This window comes from Athene cunicularia (genome assembly GCF_003259725.1).
Source record: "Athene cunicularia isolate RWA chromosome 10 unlocalized genomic scaffold, athCun1 chr10_part1, whole genome shotgun sequence".
Lineage (NCBI taxonomy): Eukaryota > Metazoa > Chordata > Aves > Strigiformes > Strigidae > Athene > Athene cunicularia.
Window position 1 is genome coordinate 3,527,115 of NW_020799112.1, and position 22,870 is coordinate 3,549,984.

Consider the following 22,870-nt stretch of genomic DNA (forward strand, 5'->3'; position numbering starts at 1 on the left):
GCTGTGGGTGCCCCTGTGCCAACAGTTTGTGATCTCTTCAACTGATCATTTAAGCAGAATGTCTGGGTAATGTTTGCTACTGCAACAGAACAAACTACACTACAGTTGCCAATTCTTTTAAGAGAAAATGTTAACAGTAATTGCAACTCCTTAATGAGATATCTAGGCTTACTAGTCACTTGTGCAAGATGTAGTTTAGATGGAATGTAGTTATTAATAAGGATGAAATTCTGTAAGAATGTGTGTATTCAACTTTCTTTGGTTAGCAATATTAAGAATTAAGAGCTTAAGTATTTAACATTTCTAGAAACTCCCTTGGTTTTCCCCCTGGAGAGCTGGCCACACTCTGGGTGGAACCCAACAACAACAGGAGGATGGAATCAGATGTTTCCACCCAAAGAAAAGTGCCAGTTATTTTGGCCTGTTGATTTAGAGGCTGGACCTGCTTGCAGCGATGTTGGATGCCTCACCTACGGATGGACACATCGTGTAGGATTTCCAGTTTGTAAGGAAGGGTACTCTAAATTCTCGCTGCATCCAGGGTTCCCTAGCAATTGCAGATCTGAGTGTTAGTACTTCTATTAAGTGCACTATTCCGTATTTTCCTTACTGTTTATTTTTGTAGTAGTCATATCCATTATTTATAGGTAGTGAAATTAGCCTACTCTTTTAACTAGTAATTTTAACTGCTGTATTGTTTTAGCCTTCTGTGAAACTATTCTAAGTATGCTGTGTTTTGAAGTTTATCTAACCCTTAATTGATAACAGCTCCCAAACAAGTCTTTCAGGTGCCGCTGCAAAACAGAGAAAGACGAGATCTGGGAGGCACTGGCCTTACACAACCTCTGACAAACAGCTAGGCTTTGACGAAGAACAGGCCTTGTAAGATAGATAAGAAACTGCTGAGTTGTGCCAAGGTGGCAGGGAAAAAAAAAAAAAAAATCAATCAGGACAGCAGACATTTTGCCTGGGCTTAGCAACTGCTGCCAACCCATCTCACACCTGTTTGATTGGAGTTAGAGCTGAGAGGCTCTCTTCCCCCAGTAGCTGGGAATAGCATGAAAGATCAGGCCTGGGGATGTATATAGGCCAGGATGGCAAAACGTGACTCCTTCAGCAGTACCAGTAAATGACACTTGGTTTTGTAGTGATGCTTACACGATAGGTTTACATCTCAAAGAAGAAAGAATATTTAATAATGATTCAGCTAAAAGGTTACCAGTTACTAGATGGTTAAAGAATTTGGTTTTATATGGAATAACCGTTTTGTCATTGTAATCTTTCTGTGATGTTAAGCTGTGTGTGGAAGTGTTTTATGAAAACGATGGACTGAACAATAAAAAGGGATCTAGATCGCTCAAAAACAAAAGAGGGATTCGTGGACTGGTTAAAAACCAGACATGTTATGAGCGATTCAAACCGAATGGCCTCACTGTAACAACAGGCTGTAGCTGTTGTGAAGAACACCTGCAAAGCCAAGGGGCTGCAAACAGTTTGCGTAGCAAAAGATAAGAAACCTGTACTGTTGAAAGCAAGATGTTTGCCCAGCAGGAGAACAGCGCATGGACACCATGCCGGGACCAATCGTAGAGGGCAAAAGGGCAAGCAGTAGTGGAACGTGCACATCGCACCCTGAAAGCAAAACCACAACAGCTTGGGGGGGGTGGAAGGTCATAAGGGGACAATACCCATAGACCGACAGCAGACTCTTTTGTCCCACGCCCTTTATGCTTTAAATCATTTTGTTAGAGGCAACGAGTCCACACCTCCCCTGTAGAAACACTTTATGCCAACCCAGGCGACAAAAACTATTCTTTGATTCAGATCAAGGAACCGGGAGCGATGGCATGGGAATCAGGCTGGTCGCTGAGAGTGCTTGGGCGTGGGTATGCAGTGGAAAAGGATGGTTCAATTAAATGGATACCTGCACGATGTATAAAACCTGAAATAACCATTTCTTCTTAAAAGTTTTCGCAGATTTTCTGTGGCTTTTGGCTACTTGGATCTTTTGCTAGACGAACCATTTCACCCAGACCCAACATATGGGCAAGCAATACAGAGAAGCATGCAGCAGCTGTGGTGAATACAGGAAAAGAACGAAGCAAAGGAAAAAGGGAATGGAGTAAAAAACCCTACATATGAAGAAATGGAACAACAAGCACTTCAATTATTACAAATATAGCTATATAGCACAGGGAGGGGGAAGTGTAGGGAGAGGCTCTCGGAAGACTTCGCGATGTACAGGAAGAATAGGGAACCAATCAAACATGCCAAAGAAGAATGTTACCAAAACACAGCCATGCTTAAGGTGGATCCCTTTAAGGAGCATATATAAAGCAATTGCACAGCTAATAAGTTGAACAAGTAGCAACCATCATATTGGTGTCTGTGCTTTTGTTCCCGCAAAGGTTTTAACCTCCTGCAAGGGTTAGCTGAGATCTGAGCGCCACATATCTGTGGATTGGCAGGAAGAAAAAGACAGCTAATGCCTTACCCCAACACTTAACAACACTATTCAAAGCTGAGGGGAGTTTTGTTTGATTTTCTTTAATAGTCAAGAGGCATTATTTGGAAGCAGCTCCTATGCTCTTTTCTTAATTTAGGCACAGGAAAAAAATTACTGTTAAGAAGAATTTATCTGATTGGTAACAGTTTGTGAGAGGTCCATAAGGTAGGGAAGGGTATCAAGGCAGGTTCCCCTCACAGACACATTTTTTGGTTTATTCCTTTAAGAAGCCATCCATAGAAGTGATGAAGTAAAAGGAAGCACACAGATCCATGAACAAAGCAAAAAATTAAAGAGATGAGAAGGTAGGACAAAACCCAACTCCTTCCAAAATAGAGGCAATGTCTTATAGCAACTTTATTACACTAGAAGTAAATGTGCCATACAGCCTTTGGATAAAAGCAGTGAGTTAGTCACTGTATATGAACAATACAACCGCTAAAGATATGAAAAGATTTCATTTAGTATCTCCAAATCCTTTGTTACTCCCTATCCCCCCAAATTATGTTAAGACATTTGTGAATCCTCCCATATAAACTAACCAAAGCTCCAACTTCATCTTTGGAAATGAGATCATCTTGATTTGGTGGACTTGTGACTCCTGTTATAGAAAGAGGTTAATGACACTAATTTACAGCAGAATATCTAGACTTGCTGGAGTATTTTTTGCTTCTGTTAGCTCATAAGAAAATGTTTTTCTGTTTGTATTTAAGGGTAGTTCTTCACCTAGATTTTCCAGGTAGACAAGCAACTTTCCTGTTGACAGCAAGCTTGTAGTCATCCATTGCTTGACCTCCAACAGTAGTATTTGAAATACTATTCCAACAGTAGTATTTCAATCACTAAAGGAACTTCATTCTAAACACCCATAGTTGGAAGTCCAGACAGTGTTTTTTAATGCTATTTTTTATTAGTTTAACAGGAAAGAAAAAATTTAAAGGACTATTACTAGAAGTATTACTCACTTCAGAATTTCCAATGTCATCCTACTGTCAGTCCTGAAAACTTGTAACCTCACATACACTAAATAAAGAGATCCTTACGCAACTAAAAAGCAGCCTTAGATTTTCTGGCTTATATTCCAAAAAATGAAGAGACTGGTAAATTACCTCAACACAGTTACCAGAACCTTTAAGTTTCACAATGGTTCACTTTGTGTGTTAATAATAAGAGATTAAATTAAGGGAAAAATGGATCATGGAGCAAGTACTCATAACATAAGATTAAATTAAAAAAGCGCAGCCAATTATCTAACCAGGCACCTGCTCACATGGTGACAGTTATCTAACAACAGAAGACAGAACTAGGCTATAAAAGCAGGAGTTTTGTGCAGTGAGGAACTGGTATTTAAATTCATTCAAGTCTTAAGACTACATGAAGCCATAAGGAATTAATCTAGGTAAGTTTTATAACAAACAGCATAATTTACTGGCAAAATTTAGTAAGTATCAGTAGGACAGTGATTTCAAAGCAGGATTGCCAACAGTTTTATACTGTCAACATCCACTTGACACTTCATTAACATATTTTAGAGATTGACAGGAGGCATCCAATTGCAATCTTTTTACATATTCCTGAGTCACAAGCTAGTAACTTACTATACTCACCCTTTTGTATCTCAACTTTCTTTAGTTAAGATTTAGTTTTCCTTTTCATTTAGAGTATGTTTTCCTACATTATGAGTTCAGTCTTCTGCAACTAGTTAAGACTTGTTATTAACCTAAAGCCAAGATATGGCACTATTAAGCAAGCCAAATCCTCACTTCAAACTACACCTATTATAGGGGCTCCTTGTGCCTCTAGCAGTACCGCTATGTGATTAAGCGCCATACAGCCTTTATAGTTAAGTAGATTTGTTATACCCAAGCTTTGTTCCAACCACAAAAAACAAACCCTGAAGACCATACATGGGTAGTAAAGCAGCCCTCATTAAATAATACACATCTATTTCTAGGCTCTTCCTCTGACTCTCTAATCTAATTCTTTACTGGATAGATGGTGATTAGGGCATACTAGCAAGCACTCAGTTGCAATAAAGACTAAAAGAAGTAGGCTATGTTAAATCAACACTAGGTTACCTAATCAAATATATACTACAGACATTTTAGCACTGTCCACAGTACTTTCAGCACGTGAAACTATTTACCTAAAAGGTAAATATGGGAAATCAAAACAGCAGCCTATTCTCTCCAACTCTGTCCTTTTACACACTAATTACAATGCCAAAGCCACTGAGTGAAATTTAAGCACACTAGAAATAAACTAGAGAAGAAGTTCAGAAAAATAATGGATAGAAGATTAAAGTTTAGACTAACTTTCTAATCGGGCATTCCTCCTGTTCCCATCCTGGCATGCACCAGGTCCTCATACCTGGCTGCAGTGATGGGAGTTCTCTACTCAGCTGACCTATAGGAATACAACTTGCCTGAAACCTATGTAATTTATATTTCTTGTATGGTAACAGACAATTCAATATACTGATTCCTTTGCTGACCCAGTTCAGATACAGCCCTCATACAGAGCAAATAGAACAGCCAACCACCTACCTAAAGCTAAACAGTGTCTGTTATTCAAACACATTTAAAAGACAAGCTTGTTTTCTATTGCCGCTTGTATTCCTTATTCCAAGGAATACATGGAGCTTAGAATGAGATTAACAACATCACAAAATAATAAAAGTAACAGCAGTGTAATTAAGGTTAAATCCTATACAATAACAAAACCTTCTGTTGTTGCACACAAATCCCTCTACAGCAAGCATATTCTTGTGAGCAGTACTACCCACTGCTAGCGGTGAAAGCTTTTGCCCTATATACCTGGATAGCTGAATTTCAGGTATTTCTGAAAACTCAAGAAGTCCCACAGGAGTAATCTTGAGTTGTTCTTTGTAGTCATCCACCCCAAGAGCATTCTCCTAGTTACACCAATCCTGTTAATTCTCATATGAAGCTTTGCTTAACAAAAAGGAAGAACATTTTAGAGGATGTATATCCTGATTTCCTTTTTCTCCACAAATACACTACTTTATGGAATGAGATTATATATAATGTATGTATCTATGTATTTTTATATATATGTACACACATATACATGCATACACACTTGCATATATACCTATATATGACAACAAAACACAGTGGGATTAGCAGGAAGTATTTGCCAAGATAATTCTTTTAAAGTGTATTTTAAGGGAAATAAGAAGCATTTTACCTGTTTTATAACTCTGTGATCTATATATATCCCTGAGTTCTTTCATAAGTCGATCTGAAGCCTGAACTGACCCAGAGACTGCACCCTGTAACAAACAAAAATTACGCCAAATAAGTGAAAAGTAGTATTTACATCAAACAACTTTATTTCCTTTACAAAGTTACACTAACTAGCAGATATTAAGAATATATTAATTTATATATTACCATTAGGTTTTTGACAAGTTACATATTCTAGTGAGCAAAGTCTACTCAAAAGAAACAAGACAATCCCTCTAAAGCAGCATATTAATATATACGTCTACGTGGTACAGGCGATACAAACTTTTAATCAAAGTATAACTGACATTTTTCTGTAAAGGAGTTTAATCTCTTGATTTCCAAGATGCATCCACAGTACATTTCTAATAGGGAAATATTTCTTTTTACCTTCTGTTCTTATGCACTGAAAAGGAGATTAAGACTAATCCTAAGAACAAGATTCTGCACATAAGGTTTTACTGTTTTCTCAGAAATATATTTGCATTTGGTTATGAAAGAAGGTACAGGAGTTGGGAAGCATCCACTATAGAACAGCAGCCTCTGGATGAAGTAAGACCAAGCAAAATATTTAGAAAATGCAGAACAAAAGCAACACATTCATTGCAATAGAGTGGAAAAAAAAATTTTAAAATCAATACCTACAGAGAGGAAGACTAAAGTAAGTAAACCTTAAAATACTAAATGTTTTGTTGTGATCTGTCATAGTTCTTGTGGTTTATGCAACCAGGGAAGAATCTGTATTACTCAGCATCTCAAAGTGATAGAAAACTTAGCATACCATTTCTGAATCTGATTATTTCAGCCTGTAATACAGTACTAAAGCAAAACAAAAAGACCTTTAAGAGACATGCATTTAAAATATGACTGGCCCTAAAAACCTCCAGTTACTGACAAACTAAGGAACACACCAGTTATCAAGTAAAAGACATCTATTTACATCAACAACTGCTGCACTGGATGTATTCTGCATACATTCCCAACATTGACAGTTCTGTGACCTTGGTATAAAATTTTGTCCCAATTTTCTGAGCTTTAAAGTGAGGACAGAACTTTCCCCTCTTACAAAACTGAAGTACTTACAATAATATGATGACCCAAAGCACCTAGATTACTCTCTCCAATTCTATGCCAAAGTTAGCACAAAAGATTTTGATACTAAACTTTAGATGTTACATGATTACCTGTTCATATATTCCACCTGAAATACCATTTTATATTCAAGACTTCTGGAAAACAGATAAAAATTAGTGCTCCAAGATTTAAAATATGGAAAAGGAATAAGGACTTGAAATAAGGTAAGGAAGCTATTGCCCTGAACACCAGCCCTGTGAAACATTGACTTTCACCAGCAGTCTCCCAAAGGTAGATTTCATAAGGCCTGTGCAGATCTCTGCTGCTGCTTGGACTTCAGTCACTCCCACTGAAATATAGGCTAATACATGTCACTCATAAGTATGGTTGGGGCAGGAGCAGGGGACAATCACTCCCCCAAAAACCCCCAACACAAAAAAGCCCCCTCCCCCCAAGCAAAGTTAAATTCAGCCTCTCTATATGAAGTACTGAGTTTACAGGTCTGTTTTTCTACTCCATCTAAAAATTTGAAGAGATGTGTTTCTTCAGTTTCCTTTCAGACCCTATGAACATCTACAGACAGATCCTTTCCGGACAGAAGTGTCAGAGAAGTATTTCTAGAGGAATCTGAAGCAGCTGTGACCATTGTCTAATACCTGAAACATCATCCCTGTTTGTCTGAAGTCAACAGTGATACTATATACTCTACGAGGACTTAAATTGTAGGATCAAATTATTTCTTATTAAGTCTTACATATCAGTAATAGTTACTTGATACTAAAGCCTCCATATACTCCTTTGTCTTCTCTGTTCAGTAGCATCATATAATATGCTTAGCTTCACACTATAATCTAGATTAGTCTTTCAGGCTATTCATTTCCATATTCCACTGGATTTAATTTGCAGGTTACTGAAATTCCACTAGTTTTTCTTAACGGACCGGTATGAAGAACATACTTTGTAATTAAATATGCAAATAAAGGGCAATTCCTTTCCTCCGATTAAACAAAAGCTACATAAGGATAGGGCTTCAGACAAGTCATTTCTCAATTCACCGAAGCCCCTGTCTGTAGAGCAGTATCAGACAAAGAAGGGATTTCTCTTCCTGTAACAGCAAGTGAATGAAGTTTTATGGGAAAAAAAAAGTGGTTGTTTATATACATTATTTGCAGATTACTACTACTTATATCCACTATTTGCAGATTAGCTGAAAAAGGAAGCATTACACTTAAAGTTAACATACATTTAAAAAGTTAACACAACGCAGTGTTAACCACCATTCTCTGTACAACTGCTGTGGTTTTTCAGACCTGTACTGTGAGTGTTAAGGTTGAGACTCAAATGTGTTGAGTCCGGAGGAAAGAAACTTCAGAGAAGCTTTACATGCAGAGCCATGCAATATCCTTGCCTTATCTCCTGTATTTCTTATGGAAAGGATTTTTCTTACATTCTTCCTAGAATATCGACCTCTAAATACAGGCAATTTAAGAACAACATCAATTCTAAAGACATCCAGTGGAAAACTAGTTTCCTCATTGCATCTTTATTTCCAAATTAAGCTACCAAATTCTGTATACAATGTTGGCAGCTCACCTTTGCATATGAAAATTTAAGTATCTTCTACTCCTCAGTGCCATTATAACTGCTGATAAACTGAAGTGGTATTTAAAAACCCCAAAAGGTTAGTTTTAGTGTGTGTAAACTAGCTTTTGTAGACTTTGTCTGTAACAGTTTTTCACCTTTGTTTCCTAGGAGCTTCCAGTTGGTCTGCCCACTCCTTATAGAGCAGTATTAAATATAGTTAGACTTGCTACTCTGAAGAATTGATAGACTGCAAGCCAGTAATCTTTGATCAAGAGAAAGAGGCTAGCAAGCTTAACCTAGGAGTTTAGCACAGGAGTTTACTTGACAAGCTCTGAACTACCCTTGGAGGAAGCTGAAGAGGAAGCCCACAGAGATTAACTGCTATACCTGATGGTGACCTTAACACCAAACACCACTGCTCTGAAACACAAAGCTTTCATTCTGGTTTTTATAACTACTGTTAAACTGTATTTTAGAGGAGAGTACTACTTGCATCACACCATTGCGTCATATAGCAGAGCAGTGAGTTCAGTTTCTACTAGCACGGCACTAAAATTAAAAACTTTAACCTTCAATAATAACTTGCTATATGCAAGTTATAATTTCAAAGACTTAATTCAGATATAAATAACTGAGTATCCTTCTGGAAAAGTGGGACTTACCACTCCAAGGGAGATAGAGCTCCCATTTCTCCAGTTGTGAGATCAAGACTTACAGTCACAACTGCCTTAGAAATAACTGGTGGGATCTGACAGATACCTGTCATGTGGGGTTGAGGCCAAACGCAGAGACACACAGCCATTTCATCTGTAAACTGAAGAAGTTAACAGAGCTGCCAGACAAGCTCCAAATGGCTTTTTCCTATTAAGTAACTGAATAGGCACAAAAAGTCTCACTTGATCATCCTCTCCTGTACAAGCATACTTGTGGTTCTCCAGAACAATGAGCAGCTAAACTGGAGAAATCCCTGCCACAGGAAGTAAACATCTATGTGAACAACATGCCAGTTGCTGAGAGTTGCAAATAACAGAAACACCTGGTACAGGAACTCCCAGAGCCAAAACTGCTGGACATCAGAAATATTCATGAGATGCATCACTACAAGCTTGTCCTGTTCTCAAACTCTTCCCCCTAAGGATGTGTTTCTGCCACTGGCAGAAACATGAAACTTTGGTCCAAGGCAGTGTAGGCATTGTATTTTTCAGAAGTGTTTCTAACCTTAACTAGTATTTTAGTGTGACTGTATGAATCTGAATAAAATACTTTATACAACAGTTAAACAACTTCTAAAAAAACCTAGGACTTCAGAACTGAGTTTCTGCATTCACAAGTCAGTACGGCACACCTAACTGTGCAGAAGTGAGCACAGCACATGCCACTGCCCTAGCTGTCTGCTGCACTAAGTCTCCAGAGATAGGAGGTTTTGCAGCCTCAGATTTTCTCCTTTGGAGATTTTTTTCCCCCCCTCTACCATTCCTCAAAAGATAACCCCTTTAAGGAGCAGATTGTGGTTATCTGAGGTAGGAGATGCAGCTCACTGCAGTTTTAAATCCATAGACCAGATTGTCTGTTTTCTGTCTGATCAGAAAAATACTGTCACATGTCAAAACAGTACAGTAAATCACCTCACTCACAATACATTTCAGATAATTCAGCCACAAGACCAAAACTTACCTGCTAAAACAAAACACAAAAAATGGAAACTCCTTCAAGATAACATAACAAAATGTGAAATGACCCAAAAAGAGCTAACAAAAACAAGTTTACTCTATGGCCACTGAACTTTTCCAGTATTTGTGTGGAAGTACATTCATTCATAGAAGTTAAAGGAGATTCGTACTTACTTCAAGGATTAGACTGAAAATAGAAGTGACACCTTACACTTCATAAAATCTGAAGATGAAAGTGGAAACAATTGAGGCTTCTAAAGGAAAGTGCATAAACTCCTCAGTCGGAAATAGAAAAAGCTAATAGCATTATCTTAATAAGAAAAGCATTAATCTCTAAAATGACTATGTGGGGAGAGACCTCTGAAAAGCAAGCAGCAGCAAGTTGTTAAATATTTGAAGCTAATGATTCCAGTTCAAAGACTTTTTTTCACTCCCAGTAAGCAAGTGGTTCTTTACAGTTATTACAATGTTAAGAGGAGGATTAACTCTTGCTCCAAGTTACATACCGTACCGCAAGCCGAACTTATTTCCTGATGCTGGCAAGAAGAGCAAGATTAGGGATACTGCCAAGGAAGAGAACTCATTTACAAAATTAGTAGATATATATTCTTAACTTGTATAAAACACACAAACCCTACAAACTCCGATGACAAAAGTCTTAAGCAGCAGAAAAAAGTCTTTAACCTGTTAGTAGTATGTGAGAATGGGACTGCATGCACTCTTTTCCTACAGAAAAACCTTTAGCATGATTCGTAATGTCAACCTGCATTTCAGCCAAGGGGAGAGAGGATGACTCATGGATTTGGGCCAAAGAACATATGAAGAAACTGAAAATCTTCTGGTTGCATCGGGCACTAGTCAAAGCCCCACATTAGGCTTCATGTTCTCTCATCCAACAACAAGCATGCAAGTGGCATGGCTTTATTTTACTTTCATCTGTTGATAAAACAAAGTACACCAAGAGGAAATATACAAAGTGCTGTGTAGTTTCTGTGAAAATTAGACTATGTTTAGCCACTCCATTTAAGTTTGTGAAACTCATACTGTCCTTTAAGAAAACCCACTATGAAGGGCTGTAGAGTTTACATTTTGCTTTATGTTAGGATACTGAGCAAACTTCCGCTATCTTAGATCATATTTAACAGGTTCTATTAAAAGTCCTGTGTTTTGGCAGCATAAAGGGGCATTTAAGTGCCACTAGGTTAGCTCTTTCCTAGGTCAGTAGTGCAGCTATAGTTTCCAGTTCTCAAGCACTTAAAAGTAAACCCTCACAAATCCTTTGAGAAATTATTTAAGCAGCACAGCTATTTCTGGTGACCCACAAAAATACCATGGTTCCTCAGCAGCAGTTGAATACCCTGTTCCCTGTACTCAGCTGACCTTGTTTATGCACCAGCGTCAACGAGAGTGTCTTGGCATGAGAAATGGCTATTATGTAAGTTGAATCTGCTGTTGTCAAACAAAAAACCAGCAGTGTTCATTTCAGCTCTACTAGATGTGGACAGAAAAAGCAATAGGAAAGGCAGTATTTGCCAAATGGGAAAGAACAGATAGCAAAAGAAAATCAGCAGGTTTAAGAGGCTTTCCACACCAAGGAAGAATGTTGACATTACAAAAACCTTTCTTCAGTTCTGCCAGACCTTTAAATGATGGTAAAGCAGATCATGTCTTTAAGGCTGCAGGAAGACTTTTTTTTCTTAACAATTAAGAAGTCTTTACCAGTAGGTCTGAGTTATAAATATGGAAATATACAGAATCTCAATAAGCACCTTCTCAAACTCTGAACAACATTTGAGTTTAAACAAAACCACTAAGTGACCATTGTATTTATGATTTTTTAAAATATATATATATAAAATATATATATATTTTATATATAATGTATATATAAAAATATATATATTTTATATATCTTATATATATATTTATATATATATATATTAAAAAAACCATATATGTATTATATATACAGCAAAAGCAGTTTGGCAGCTTATGTTTGCATGAAATACCGATCAGGTTTGGGTTTCTTTTTGTTTGGGGGTGCTTTTTTTGGCTGGTTGGCTTTGTTCGATTTATTTTTTTTTAAAACAGGTGATCAATATCATACACATTCCTTCAGACAACCTGATAGGTAACTACTGAATTCATACACAAATCAAAGAGCAGTCTCCTCTAGCCAGCTATCTCATGTTGCCTATTTCAGCAGAACATAAGTCTAAGGTATTTTTGACAGGTTTGCACTCAAGTCATATTGGAACAGCACTGGGACAGAAGCAGAAGACTTGTAGTTGAAGAACTCTAACAAAAGCATTTATATTTTGTTTCCTTTACAAAGCAGATGGCTACAAACTGAAACTCTTTTCCATGTTAAAGTGTCAGTAACTAAGAGGGAAGAAGGTTTTTTTCTAAACTAGGTAAAGTTATTTGGGGTCAGTAATTCATGACAAGAAATAGTCAAGATTCTACTAATTAAAGGAGCCTTTTCCCAAAATTCTTACAACTAGATCTACCAGGAGTGCATCCAATATTACAAGTGGATTGGCTTGGTTAGCGCTGAGCACTTTGAATATATATATAGTTGTCACTACAAATCAAAAGATGTTTACAACAGCAATTCTCTTGAATCTAATATAATTTAAATATAATTTAGGCTTTTTAGAAATTATTTACTGGAAAAGTCATCAAGATTTTTCTTGAACTAGAACAAAGGTGGTTCCTTAGGCAAAAATCCAGGTGTTCCCTACATACCAATCCCTAAATCTTATTCCTTCCCTAAATACAGGTCCCTCCCCTGTACCTAACTACTGCTCACATCCTCAGCTATTAGCTTAATGAGAAATAGCACATCTTGTGCCTGGACACGATGTACATGTCTGCTGACTTGCCAAACAACATACAAAAAAACCTTATGAGCTCACAGTAGCAGGCACCAGTTCAAGCACCTTCCTTCTGTACAGGTGACTTACAGAAATTTTAGAACCCTTACTTTTGGTTGAAACTGGTCACGAACAGATGCGTTACACATTTTAAGCCTCTGTGAAACAAAAGTTTCATTTCTTTGGAAGCCAGGCTAAATAAAATTAAGGTTGTGTGACATCATCATTCCCTCCTACATGCACCTTTGAGAAGCAGAAGGTTCTCAAACTTGGCACTTGTGACAAAACACTTCTAAGCCTCTGGAGAACAAACACTTTTTACAACTGCCTGCTGGCAGGATCACTCAAAACTGTGACAATAAAGCTGCAGAGCTGCTGAAGGCCCCTTGCTTTATGTCTGGCAAAACACCCCAACACCCTTCAGTAATTTCCACATGGTGTAGATATTACTGAAAAACAAGCTCATGCATAAAATGGATTTAAAGCACAAATTCCTGGGTTTACTAAGTATGTTAAGTCACCCATGAATTTTAATGCAGTCTGTTTTGTATATGGCTTTATTTTAATAAGGGTTCAGCAACAAAAGTCATGCTTATAACCTAGATGCTTTCTGCTGATTCTGCAAGGAGGACTACTATTCGTAACAAAGGCATCAAGAAAGAGACAGAGGGACAACCAAATAGATACCTCTGTAAACTGGATAATCAGTTAAATATAATTAACAAGTGTGACACCTGGATTCGCATGTAAGAGTTGAAAAAACTAAAAGATGTTTCTTCATCTAAAATGCCAAGAATACCCCACCTCAGCTTGACAAAACAAATTATGATGCCATTCTCCCAGGATGAGAGCGCTTTGAGGTAGTTTCTTGCCTCTCTGGGATGTGGGCTGACAACTAACTTCCTGTGTCAAAGTTTTTTGATGAAAGATGAGTCCAGTTACTAAATGACCTTGCAATCCTAGCTAGCCTATTCAAGCTTCACCAAAAAGAGCTATTTATGTCCCATAACTTGAGATGTTTGTCTTATACATGTTGGAAATCAGCTACATGCTAATTTATGTCTAGGTGCATAGCAGTAGGCTTTATTTGCTGAAAACAATTTCTATTTTACAGACAGAAATATTACAGAGAAAAAACATAAATCATTAACTCACATTTAAGTGATCTTGCCTTTGATTTTTTCTGATTTTTTCTAAGATTGCAAGGTTCTCTTTTTCAATGCCTTCATCCTCAGATTTCTTCCCATCAACTGGTTCCTCCTCCTTCATATCATAGTGATCCAGATCTTCAATGTCCTACAGGATAGAGGAAAATTCACTGTAAGTAACTTAACTGTGATCTTCGTTCAATGAAACCCTCTCCAAGGGCATCTATGGATACAGTCGCATACTGCACACACTAAGTATTAGTGACTGTTGGATGGCATTTCTGTTTTGCTCTAACTTCACTCTCTCAGCCAGCAGTATTCACTGGAAGTGTAGGGAGCCTTCATAATACAAATGAGACATTTCACAACATGCTTCTGGTTACAGAAACAAGAACAATAAAACCTCCACAAGAAGTTAAGATTCTAGTGAATTAGCCCATTGAAATAGGTAGGAAACAAGAAGTTAAGGCATTTTGAACAGGGCTTAAGAATCCAAGAGTACCCAATGTTAGGGTGTTTCCAAGATGTCTCGAACAGCAGAGTCTTTTTTCAATTAGAATCCTAGCTATATTATACCTCTGGCAAACAATGATTAACATATCTGGCAGGGTTACAGCAACCCTTCAAGAAAGTTATGTATTAGAAAGCTACATGTACTTTTACTCAAGGTGAACATTTCTGCTAAAGATTAGATGCAGCAACTTGGAATTAGGGTGAGACAAAATTATGTGATCAAGTATTCTGATCACACAAGCCAACATTTCATTTTTGAGTTCTAGACTAAGACACTGAAAAATCCTCCCCTCTGTATTCTGAGACAGGGTTTTCCTGTTGCAGAGGAGCACTCTGAACTTAAGACAACTGCCTGTAAGGTGATTCAAGTGCTATTTGTGGAGGGGAGGGGAAGGATGTAAATGCCTTGAGATTAAAAATGAAGCACTACAGCAGCCACACCAGTAAGTTATGAGCACACAACTATCAGATATGCTCCAATATGTAGTGCTCCACCTGTGGCTACTCTTTATGAACCATCTGTTTGCATGGCAGGAAAACCTGGCCATAAATGCAAATTCAAGGATATCTTACATAGTAAAAACCACACCTATCTGGTGCCTTTGACAATACTGTTTCCTCCAACTGTAACAGATTTTAGACAGTGTTCTTTAAAATGCTCGTATTTCTCAAAATAGTGATACAGCCCTAGGAACAGTGAGATGCTTTTCACTTCAGAAATTGGACTAGATTACAAGTTGGTGATACCAGTGCCACACACACTATGCTACCTGACAGTTTATAAATAATGACATGACAATTTTTTTGTCTAAGTAACCTGAACAGAGTGCTAAAGGCTACTTACAAGTCCGCAAGCAACAACAGCCTTGTGGCAGCAGGATATTGGAGAATACATACTACCTTTACAGGAACTCTGGCTCCAACAAATGTGGTCTGGATCAGGCTAAGTATGGTATAAGATAGGCTGCTTCAAATTAACTCCAGAACAGGGGCAACATTTAGATCTTTTCTAAAGGAAGACTTTTATTCAGAAAATGAGTTGTTCATTCTTACTACACTCCTCCTTTATTAAAAATCTAAATCTGAATTAGTCAGGTCTGTTATAACAAGGCTACTGTAGTGGTTTAAAAAGCCAGCATCTTAGAGCTATTCTAACATGCAGTACAAGTAATTGAACGGGGTGGTTCTCACACAGAAAAGCTCATTAAAAGAAGCACCATGTTGCCAGACAGTGGCATAAACCCCTTAAAGTTTAGCATGTCTGTTTTGGATGTCCTTCCATTTCCTTCAATGTATTGTAGTTAAAAATTAGCTCACCTGTTTAATGAATCAGCAGACTAATTTACTCTTAGCCAGTCTGCTTCAATTTGGGAGGCACTTTCAACCATATCAGAGCCAGTTCATATGCTGTTTGAAATAGGAGTTAACAACACAAACTTACTGATTTAGCACACAGTGTTATGTATTGTTTGACTAAAGCACAAACAGATGTACAGGTGTCTCTATCCAAGTAAGCTCACAACTGAAATCCAGGTTTAAGAAAATCTCACTAGTTTTGTGGTTGATGTGAAAGCTGACATTAAGGTAACCACCCAAATTTTTAATTATCTTTTCTACTGAACTTTAGTGAGACTAGGTTTTACAGTTTACTTTAATAATTAGCCAGCCACTGCAGAGCACAATGCCAGAATTCTAGTAGATTAGGACAACTATCTCGTATATACACATACTTCACCCATATCTTCCTCTTCCTCCTCTTCTGATGTAACTTCTTCTGTTGTTCCATTCTGCAATACAACAATGAGGTTTCTGCATAAGCTGTGCATATGTTCCTTTCTTTCAAAACCAGGAACTCTACTGCTTTCTCTTTTGATAGTATAGATGAACGTTACACTTATCAAGGTCTGCAGAGGACTGAGGTTTAACATGACAGACATACAAAGATGGTTTTCTGGAGTACAACAGTGAAGAGATTTTTGCATGAAGCAGAGATAGAGCATCACAATTAATTTCACATTAAGTTCTAAGTTGAAACTTATGATTCAGATAAGGATATCCTATTCTGAGACAGTGACAAATGCCATAAACAAGTCAAGCAGGTTATAACTCATGATCTCTTCACCATGAAATCAGATCATAGCTCTGACCAGAATCCATATACATGCTAGACCTCTTGAAAAGCCCAACAAACTCTAGACCTCTAAAACTTAATGGATTTTTGTCTCACTACCTAGAACTCCTATGCAACAACTACTGTCATCACATAGCCACTGTTGTTAGGTTATTTGATAAAATACAAAACGATATATTGAGCTCATTTTTCATGGCTTTCAATTTCAAGATACCACCTCAAGCTCAGGAAGTTTGAGCTGCATAAAGACTCAGGATACAGTTGTCCTCTCCTTACTCTTCGTTTGGCGAAGAAGAAATGCCACTGCTGTAAACAATACAGGGGACTAGATGGATCTTCAGTCTGACTTACTAAAGCCACTCCTACTTAACCCACAAATTATCTGATAATAAGGCTAAGAAAACTTCCACAAGTTTGGTTTTCAGAGCATAAGCAAGGCTCTTCAAATGAGGCTGCTTCCTAATATTACAGGTCTATTGCCTTACAGTTGCACTGCTATGTGGGTGGCTGAGAGAAAAGACCTATAGTATTACTGTTTGGCACGTGACCAAGATTAAGCAAGTTATTTGTCATTACTATAGTACTGTCACCACAGGAAAACCATCTGTTACACTACAGGAGTTTTTAGAAATCATGTCATCTTAACATGTATAAGCAAAAGAAGGTATTATAATCTTATTAAAAATACAAAAATGAACAGTTACTGCCAGTTACCAGTTCTGTTTTCAGCACAATACAAAGCATTTTAGTTAACCAGAACATTTCACAGCCCTTCACAACTCCTAATTTGTCAAGTGCACAAAAAGTAAACAAGGCACCTCAGATACTCCCTACCCAAAGCAGCATACGGTCTTGATATCCCATGTCTTTGCAAGGGATTGAAGAGGAAAGAAAACATCAACAGTAGTTCATCCAAGTGCACACTGTAAACTATATACTCTTCAACAAAAAGCAAATATTGTTTAATCACATTTACATTTTGGAAAAAATGAAAATTTGCGAAGCACTAGGAATGCACAGCGATTGGCTTGAACAACATTTCGGGGGGAATTAAATTGACAGGCCTGATATCACATATACACCTTTCAATGATACAGGAACTCCAAAGTAAATTGTGTAATATTATCACACTATTATTAAACGGATTCTGCAAACAAAATTCAAACTGAGAACACTACAGTACTTCATATCTCAGTCAAGGTTTAATCATTCCCACCATCATGGTTCTTGGATTTGAAAAAAACACCACCTTCATTGCCATAAGAAAGTGTCCACAGTATTTTAATTTACCTGTCCAGCTGGTAACGGCTGATCTAACATTTCAACATCTGGATGCTGAGGAAGATTATATAATCTGCAGAGGTCACATATTAATCGCTTCAGCTGTTGAAGAAGCTATAAAAAAAAAGAAAACACAGAAACACGCATTTAAACCAAAGCACAGAACAATATATTCTGAATTTTCTTCCTATGTTGGTACTGATCTTTCAGTCAGTGTATAGCATTTAAATCTGCACTCACTGGAATAAAGTTTAAAGATGCCTCTTTTTCTCCATAGTCATTGTAATAAAATCCTCACAATGAGAAACCAAGGACATGGCAAATTAAAGATGGCTCCCATTCATCTTCATGTCAAGCACAAAAAAAACATGAGCAAAAGAATAATCTGCCCTGGCAGCATCATCCATTCCCAGCATAGGTGCCTCAGCCACGAATCACTAAGGAATAATCAAACGGTCATATTCCATGAGACAAGGTAGTCCATTCCAGTTTCCTAGGTTAAAGATCATGTCTTCAAAAAAAACAAGGAGGAGCAGTCTGATTTTTCACATCCTGAATCCCTTTCTAGGACACACAAGTGAGGCACTAGAAGCAAGACAAACACTGTACAAGGCACAGAAACTAGCCAAGCTCTGAGCTAGAGCCCAAGTAGTCTGCCTCCCGTATCTTGTATCAGGTCGAGGCACAACCTGTTACTATCACTGATTTCTGTTTCCAACTTTCAGTATTACATTGACTGTGTTAACTCTAAAATATGGAACACCTTTCATTCAGGGTAATGCTAACCAGAAAATAAATTTAGTTCTGCAAAAACAGGGAAACATTGCTTCTTGATCACCATGCTAATTAAGTAGAGTTCCATAGCTGTTAGTTTTCTCTAGGCAGCCTCAGATTCCTCCGAGTTAAGGCCAAGACCATAAAAGACTGTACTACTGCATTTCCTCACTTTTCAAGGTCTTTGCATAGCTGTGTCAGAAAAACAAAGGAAGGACTGCACAATACATTTGAAAAATTATCACAACTTCATTATTTGCAGAATAATACCCTAGAGGAAGCTTGCAAAAATTACATATCCATGTATGGACTTTTCTTCCAGATACCAAAGGAAGCTTGTCTTGCCACTTGTAGAAGGTAGCATGCAAGATAGCCATTTCTGTACACATATCCTTCCACACTACTAGTAGTTACACTTAAGAGTTGCAACCCCCATTCCCCTTTAAGTACCTATCCATAAAGGAGGGAGACTCAGGCAATGTGGCCTCACCCAAGGTACAGCATAGACCATACTATCCCAAAAGAATAATACCTCTACAAGACTATTTGGAATTTGTGTACTGTATTTCTTAAAATACACAATAAAGTATCTAAGAAAAATCTAGTCACCCCAAAATACTCTACATGTCTAAAGCCTTGCTATTGGCCAGTTTAAATGCTCTTACCTTACTGCACATGAAAATTCAGCCTCTCCGGGGTTAAGAACTCATTTCTGAGCCCATATCACTAGCAGTGATAAGAAAATGTTGCCCTTATGCTACTTGAAAACTTCGGTGCTTATTCCTTCTCCAGTAGAATTCAACGTTCAATAGAAACGTTATTTACTCATTGGAGGCCATGAACATACCAGCCTGCATTACAAGAATTACAATGTTCCCTATCACACCACTTTTTCTGTTTCTGCATCATTTGTGACAGTCATCCTCAACTCAAAAAATAAAGCATATGATACCAAAAGAACTGGTGTATCAGCAACACATTTCTTGTGAGTATATACCTCAGATGTAATAGTTTATGTTGCCACACGTTTTCTCTAACAATCACATTTCTCAGCAGTGTTAAGACTCTACACCTTTTTGAACCTTCCTTGGGTGTCTGAAACATCAGGAAATCTCTTAGCAGGCAGAAAGCAGGTTAATAAATCAATAAATTAGTTGGTAGATAAAGTCACAGGTCTTAGAATTATTGTTCTCAACACATATAAGATGCTTAAAGGTGCACCACTATAGATTTTGTTGAGAACATTTTTCTCTGCACTAACAGTGCCTCAGAGAGTTGGAGCATAAAATTTCAGGAATTGTCATTTTTCTCACATAGCTATATAAAGCTAGGCAAGCCAGTAGTCTGTTTGTGTAGCCAGTGTTGTGAAGCATACAAAAAAATCTAAATGGTGGGGGAAGAATACCACCACTGGCATTTGGCTAGTCCAAAGCTTTGAAAAGCAGATGAACACAAGTATTAGATGTGTCTCACAAAGAAACAGTAAGTGCTGAGAGTTAAGAACTGCTTCCTGCCCTGCTTCCTCTACTCCATAAGAAGTCCTGTCACCTGAATTGAAATTCAGAAGGAATCTTTGCAGCCAGGCCCTAACACATTGCAAGTTTCTCTCACTTCCTTCTGAACAGAGCACTACTGCGAGGTACACAAGCACTCTGAAAGCAACAAGCTCCTGAAGAACCTGGACCAAATTGCACAGTGGTTGTGCCTGAAGAGGTGTCTTCCTGCCTCCAGCAGCACATTTCCACCTTCTCATATGCACTTGCACCAGAGATCACACAACCATGCAACAGCTTACAAGCTTCGTGGCAGATCAATTCCTGATGTGCTTCAGCTCATAAGGACCAACTTTCATAAAGGGGGAGGCAGGAATGTGCAGTTGAGGGCAAGGACCCCCTTCCTTGGCAGCAGTCTACACTTTGGAGTTAGCTTAATGCAACTGTCGATCTGCAGTTTCATTTTTACAGCTAAGTTGTTTTGCTTGACATCAGTTTCTATAATCTGCAAAGGTGGTGGCAGAGCAAGAAGCTGACCCCATCTCTACCACCCTTCTCCTTATTGCTATGCTTTTCCTCCATAGGAATTCATTTCATACCCTTGATCCTTCTGCCATGGATCACCATCACCATTATCCCTTACAAACTGAACATAGGTACAAAAAAAATCACAGGGTAATTTGGTCTGAAAGCCATGTCTGGAAGTCATCTGATCCAACCCCCTGCTATAAGCAGGGCCTAGCACGATTTGGTATGTGTTAGTGGTACATGAATAGACTGTATCGAAAAGGATAGCAGATTTCTGCCATGTATTAATAATTTAAATGTATTTCCAGGCTAACTTCACATGCTTGGCTAACGTAAAATGAATGCTTAACACACACTTTGCTGTTGCTGCAGTGGGCTATCAGTATACTAATAGTTTCCCTGAAATACAAACTGCCTAAAGCAGAAACTAAGCAGCAACTAGAATGCAAAATCCACAGGGTATTAAAGGAGCAATATAAATAGCCTGTATAAGGTAAATGCTCAAGTGACCAAATACAGTGACAAATTTATAAACTAATTATATTGATTATAATCAATATAAAAATAACAACAAAACATTAAAATGTAATATATATATCTATAATAGAACTTTTAATGCTTCAGGAGTTCCAAGAACTTGGTTGCTCTTATGAACACCATAATGCTGTTTTAGAACACAAAAACACCTCTTAGAATTTCATGTTTTCTGTATTAATATTTTATAAATCTGAAAACAGTTTAGAACAAATTTTCTAAACCTATCCTATATTAGGAGGCCTTTTTATGCATGAAGAGATCCTTCTACTGCTGCATGAAAGTATTAACAATTTTAGGATACCTTTAATGATATTAATATACTACTGGGTTTGCTATGAAGCACCTTGTTTTCTGATTACCAAGAAACATGGATTTACAAAGTACAGTAAGTATACACATACTTATTTTTTTATATGTTTCCATCTACTTATATATACACACTATTATCTATATAAGAACAAATGAATCAATAAATCTTAGCCTACCACTGAAGGAAACTGCTGAAGTAGAATATAAGAGGAAACAGAGGGAAGAAATAACTGTCCTTTGGAGTGTGACCACTACTTAGCTATCAGGTAGTCTGTGACAGTAACTAGCCTCATGCACATCCAGCAGCCTTGGACAGTTTCAGAAAAAGCAAAGTTTCTTCCTGCATTTTGCCTTCATGACCCCAGTACAAAATTAGTTGCTGCCATGTTGTTAGTTTGCAAGAGCCAACATTCTTGCCTGAAATACCATCACATGAGACTAAATCTAAATTCTTAATACAGAAGCAGCGTGCTTAGGGACAGCAGCTTATCCATGCTGTACACATACTTATGCCAGGAACCCTATACTTTTGATGTCTTCCAATCAAATTTAAGCCTTCAAGGTTTGGAGAGTTAAATTAAAACTCCCCATCTGAACTTAAGTTCATTTCACTATTGCCTTTAAAAAGCAAACCTCCAAATCATGTGCAATTGTATTTAATAACCCAGAAAGTAAGGTTTGAGACTTGCAAGGATAACTTCCATTACATTAAACAGAACAATGAAATTGGAGGATCTCTCTTTTGCATGGCACAACCACTAGAAGGCAGCTGTCAGTTGCTACTATATACCTACCAAGTCTAATGAGATGCTGCTTTCAGGATCTGAAAAAGAGCTCAGGAGACACTAGGGGTCACAGAGAATTCTGCAGCCCCTTCATCCGCTGACTGGAACTTGCTCAGTATCAACAGTCAAGCAGTTAAAGACTCCAAACCTAATGCTGATCATGTTCTTTACAATCTTTCAACATTTTTAGTGTTTTGACAAATTTTCATAGCAAATAGCACCATGCTGATGCCAAGGTAACAGTTTCAGAACCACAGAAAATTTTCCAGCAAACGTGTGCATGATTTTAACATAGTAGAAGTTTTCCTTTTACCATGTCAAATGACAAGGCTTCCATATAAATATAAATATATATATATATGTGTGTGTATATATATATATATATACACACACACACACACACACATATCACA

At 37.6% G+C, this 22,870-nt stretch overlaps 1 protein-coding gene across 1 annotated transcript in view; it reads right to left on the reverse strand.

Annotated features, from left to right (window-relative positions):
- UBE2Q2 (ubiquitin conjugating enzyme E2 Q2) overlaps window positions 1–22,870 on the reverse strand; it is a 54,588-nt gene that overhangs the window by 12,488 nt on the left and 19,230 nt on the right. Inside the window, exons 3-6 of the mRNA XM_026855926.1 lie at window positions 18,041–18,145; window positions 16,350–16,406; window positions 14,114–14,254; window positions 5,717–5,801 (exon numbers count right to left, since the gene is read on the reverse strand). Of these exons, the coding sequence (XP_026711727.1) occupies window positions 5,717–5,801; window positions 14,114–14,254; window positions 16,350–16,406; window positions 18,041–18,145 (388 nt within the window). The remainder of the gene's footprint in view (window positions 1–5,716; window positions 5,802–14,113; window positions 14,255–16,349; window positions 16,407–18,040; window positions 18,146–22,870) is intronic.